This window comes from Phaethon lepturus, unplaced genomic scaffold (assembly GCF_000687285.1).
Source record: "Phaethon lepturus isolate BGI_N335 unplaced genomic scaffold, ASM68728v1 scaffold35236, whole genome shotgun sequence".
NCBI classification, from domain to species: Eukaryota; Metazoa; Chordata; class Aves; order Phaethontiformes; family Phaethontidae; genus Phaethon; species Phaethon lepturus.
This window is the reverse complement of record NW_010544736.1, coordinates 1050-5900: the sequence shown is the minus strand read 5'-3', so window position 1 is coordinate 5900 and position 4851 is coordinate 1050. Positions and strand designations below refer to the sequence as shown.

The following is a 4851-nucleotide window of genomic DNA, read 5'->3' as shown; positions in this document are numbered from 1 at the left end:
AAATTTTTTTTTTGTTTTCTCCCCCCCCCCCCGCCCTTTTTTTTAATTTCCAGGCCTCTGATTTAGGACAGCTTTTGGTTCTGTGAGCTTTTTTTCTTTGCCCGTTACAAAATTGATGTTGTTCCTTCTGGTGCCTCCAGCTTAAGAGCTTTTATCCAGCTACTAACAGGTCTCTTGGCCGCTCACTCTCTCCTCTCCTCTTTTCTGACCTTTCCCATTTTGTGTCAACTCTGCTGATGGGGGGTTTTGGGGGTTTTTTGGTTTGGGGGATTTTTTTTTTTTTTGCTTTTGAGCCTGGTGTTCTGGATTTGCAGCATGTCTTAACTGCATCGCTGTCCCGGTACTGTTTGTTTCCTTAGGTGCCAAGCAGCTGCAAAAATCAGCGCTTAAAAAGAGTTAATTAAGCGTGTCATTGATCCGCATTGCGCATTAAAACCGACAAGGCAGCGATCAGTTGACCCTTAACGTATTTCCCTTCTTAGGCGATGTGCTTTTGTGCTGTTCTCTTTCGTTTTCATGTTTTACGTTAATGTCCGTAACCGCTTACTACGATCTTCATTTTCAGCCTTTTTCACTTTTCCTGTTGTAGCCTCTTAAGGGAGGAGTCGGGAGTAACAACTGGCCGTAGCCTTTTTGTGCTGCCTTGTCGAAATACTATGAGCGATGGGTGCCGCCCGGAGAGAAATGCGCTGTTTTGTCGGGAGGGGAGAAACACGAACGATAGTAATAAGTTAGTACTGCTGCAAGGCTGGTGATTTCTAGGAGTAGCCTAGAAGTACCTACTTTAGGCTTTAGGTCCTTAAACTTTAAGAGCTGGTACCCAAGTCCCTTGCCTTTCGGTGGCATTTAGATACCTTAGGCCATCCTAAGCGGTGCTCTGTGTTTTTCAAATACAGGAAGGCTTAAAGATTGGCATTATAAAACAAAGCCCAAGAGAAAGAGACGTTTCCCTGACTGTTCAGCTATTCTCAGTGTTTTTGCTGGTAAGGGAGAAAAAAAAAAAACAAAAGGAGCAAAATCGCCTCGGACAACCCAAAATCCTCCTCCTTTCTCTGTGAAAATGCCCTGATGTCCTAAAAACAAATTGCATCCTAAATGTTGTTACACAGGATTTTATGATCGGATGCACTGTTTTCGACGTCTTTAAGGCTGGAAGAGTTAAGGAACAGTTAATTCTGCCGCAAACCTGTTTGTTGGAATGCCCTTTGAGACAACACAGGGTACATCCCCCGTGACCCAAACAGGAGTCGGTTTGCGTATTTCTATGTTTTTGTATAATTACAAACCATGCCCCCCCCAAAAAACAAACCACCACCAAAAAAACATGCCCTCGGACTAGAAAAAGTAGCTGGCTAGCTTTCCTTCAGCCGTAGCAAGAATAGGACTATTATTAACAGCGTACGCGTCCCCACGCCGGGTCAGGAAAGGAAAGCCATTCCGGGCAACAAGCCACCTATTATCTGGCAAGGAATTTGGGTGCAACAGTGAGGAGCGGAGGGTAACTAAAGAGGTGTAGATAAAAGGTAAGTGGCAGGACCTAAAGGCGGTGGAAATCTTGGGAAATGAGCCTTTGGGTCGTGTCAGTAGTTCAAGGCTTTTTGTCTTGGAGGAGAGAGAGAGAGAGAGAGAAATTGAGTATTTTTATTTAGAAGCTGTGACAGGCACCTGGCAAGCAATCAGCAGTAAAAAAGCATTGCCAGATAGATGAGAGTATACTGGAGAAACTGAGGCTGGGCTTGAGAAGCCATCAGTGCTGCAGGCCATGACAAACAAGACTTTCTTCCCTCCCCGACAGGAGAGAAATCACCAACATTCCTTGAACGCCATACGTCGTGCTGATACAATTCCTTTCCTTCCGTCACACGCCATGCCAAGGTAAGCACCCACGAATCATTAAGGTTGGAAAAGACCTCCAAGATCATCAAGTCCAACCGTCAGCCCAACACCCCCATGCCCACTAAACCGTGTCCCCAAGTGCCACGTCCACACGTTTTTTGAACACTTCCAGTGACGGTGACTCCACCACCTCCCTGGGCAGCCTGTGCCAATGTATGACCCCTCTCTCAGTAAAGAAATTTTTCCTAATCTCCAGTCTAAACCTCCCCTGGCCAACTTGAGGCCATTTCCTCTTGTCCTGTCGCTGGTTACTTGGGAGAAGAGACCAACACCCACCTCACCAGAATCCCCTTTCAGGGAGTTGTAGAGAGCGATGAGGGCTCCCCTCAGCCTCCTCTTCTCCAGACTGAACACCCCCAGTTCCCTCAGCCGCTCCTCATCAGACTTGTGCTCCAGACCCCTCACCAGCTCCGTTGCCCTTCTCTGGACACGCTCCAGCAACTCAACGTCCTTCTTGTAGGGAGGGGCCCAACACTGAACCCAGTATTCGAGGTGCAAATACACCCCAAAAATGCACTTTATAATGATTCCTCAAAAGCATCTCAGCTACCAAAAGTCAATGAGGCAAAGTTTGTCCCCCCCGTAAGAAACTCTTAAAAAGCACTTTGAGAACATTCCCTAGGCAGGGTTGCAGCATCCCAGGTTCATTGCCAACGGGGCCTTAGGGTGCCTGGGATGGGGAACGGAGAGCCTGTGGGAGCTCCGCCAGCCTTGGTTAGACCCCAGCTGCAGTAGCGATGGCTGGCTTGGCCTCTAAACCAGAAGAAAGATGTGGCGCAACTGGGAGGAGACTAGAAAGCACGTCTGTAGGGGAAAAAAATAAACTAATTGGGATTGCTTTCCTTCAGTCACTTAACGGGATGTTGCAAAGAGGGAGTAATCAGTTTTCCCATGTCTGTGGTGGAAAATAGGGTAAATAATAACCCTAAACTGCAGCAAGGAAACGTTCGGTACCAATTTCTCAGAGCTCAGCCCCTTGGGGCCACCTTGGACTTCCCAGCGCCAGGAGTAGGACCTAGCCCAAGGCAGCAGGAGTCCTCTGAAATGTCACAGAGGTATCTACACTTCGAGGCGTTAGAGCGTGTGTGAAATGAGCCTCAGCCGCGATAAGCGGATTATTTCCAAGGCAGTTTATGAGCGTTGCCACAGCGTGGTGTGAGGCACAAGTGCTGGATACTTGGAGCTCCTCAGTCAATGAAATGGGTGGCTTTACCCCCTGACGTGAGCAGCGTTTAGACCAACTCACTGAAATTACCTTATGGGATATACGGGCCTTATCCTAAGACCAGCTGTACGTTCCCACGGCCCATCAGGGTTAATTGCTTGGTACGTACACGCTGCCGGGTTCCGAAAGCGCTAATGCAGGGAACCGATGCTGGGAGTCGAGTTCCATTTCTAGCTGGGACGCTGCCTGTTGGGTCTCCCAGGGTCTGCCGTTTTCCCAGTTACACCAGTTACCCTTCTGTTTTCTTTGGCAAGTGCTGGTCTTCTCTGGCAAGTTGTAGGTGATTGGGGGTTTTTGTTCAGGATTTGGTCCCTGGGAAGCCGTGGTAGCAGAAGCCCCGAGCCCATTAAGGATGGCCGAGAAGCCTGGAGGCCGTGCCCACGCTAACCTTGTCTTTCCTTTTCTCCGCAGCCCTCCACGAACTCCAGTAAAAGTTGTGCCTCAAATTAGAATAGAACTTGAGCCTGAAGACAATGGTTATTTCTGGAGGAGCAAGGGAACAGAAACTACTTTGTAACTTGTCTGTCTGTTAAGTCTTTCACGGAATTTATTCTGTCGCTAGCCAAATATTGAAATGCTCTCTGCTCCCCACCCGCGTCGGTAAAAGCGACGTCCCGCGCTGCCCCTCCGCCCCTGCCCTCCTCTGATCCCTCCTCACCCCTTTCTCCCGCGCTGACCGAGACTCCTTTTGCCTTCTCTGTCGCTTCGACACGCACGCGCCTCTCCTTTGCAAGCAGAGGGGCGGAAGCGTTGAGGAGGTGATGTCGTAGCTGGGGGAGACGGCCGAGGAACGGGCACCACTTCAGTTGTGGGTCCGTGTGTGTCTGTCTGTCCGTCTGTCGCCTGGCAGGGCAGAACTGACCTCCAGGCTAACTCGATGTCTTGCTTACGCTGCTGGAAGGTGCTGGCAAGCGCCGCCCGCGCTGACTTGCTCTCAAAGCCCGTACTTGTCGTTAGCGCAGGAAGAAAAAGGAAAAGGTACTTCACTCCCCGCACAGACAAACCATTGCCATCGTTGTAGCAAGTGTTTTGAAATGTCCCTTTCCTATGCAATTTTTTTTTTAAAGAAACACTTTAATGGACTTAATCCGTCAGGTACATTGAAGAGTGTTATTTTCCTAGATTATTTTGTTTAAATTATGGGGGCCTAACCTGCGACTTTTTTTTTTTTTTGTCAATTTTTTTAACCTTTTTTTAATTACTGTAAAGAAAAAATGAATTTTTCCTGCAGCAGGAAACATATAGTTATGAGTAGTTCTACCTCTTATTTCTAGATGCCAGGCTTTCTGTAAGAAAATGTATTGTACCATATATAATGTGATTTTTACAAAAAAAAAACGCAAAAAAACACAAAACCACAAGACCACACCACAATCTCCAGGACATGGCATAGGGCTGGATCGGTTTGATTAACACCTTCTACTCTGAAGCGTCTGTTTTACTTGGGGTTATATGTTTTGGGGTTTTTTTTAATGAGTAATTTAACTTCACTATGAAGGAGACGGGATGTAACTTAAATCTTTCATGATCTAGGAGTCGTCGTAAATGTAAGGGTGGTAAAGCAAAACACTGACCGGCTACCGCCGTCAGTGGACAGATGCTGATTGTACTCATGTTGTTGATTTCCTACGCGATATTGTTCGAACTGTTGCTTTTGAAACACCGGCGTGTGTGCGTGCGTGTACGTGTAGACGTGAGAATGCCCCGGGCGTGCTTCGGGCGCGATGGCG

The 4851-nt window shown here is 47.9% G+C and overlaps 1 protein-coding gene across 1 annotated transcript in view; it reads left to right on the top strand.

Annotated features, from left to right (window-relative positions):
* The window catches only part of LOC104622104 (electrogenic sodium bicarbonate cotransporter 1-like), a gene marked incomplete at its 5' end in the record, with an annotated part of 25338 nt that extends 21578 nt beyond the window's left edge, over positions 1 to 3760 (top strand). The window contains 2 exons of the mRNA XM_010288769.1: positions 1796 to 1875; positions 3533 to 3760. Coding sequence (XP_010287071.1) covers positions 1796 to 1839 — 44 coding nt within the window. The remainder of the gene's footprint in view (positions 1 to 1795; positions 1876 to 3532) is intronic.
* Positions 3761 to 4851: the final 1091 nt, after the last annotated feature.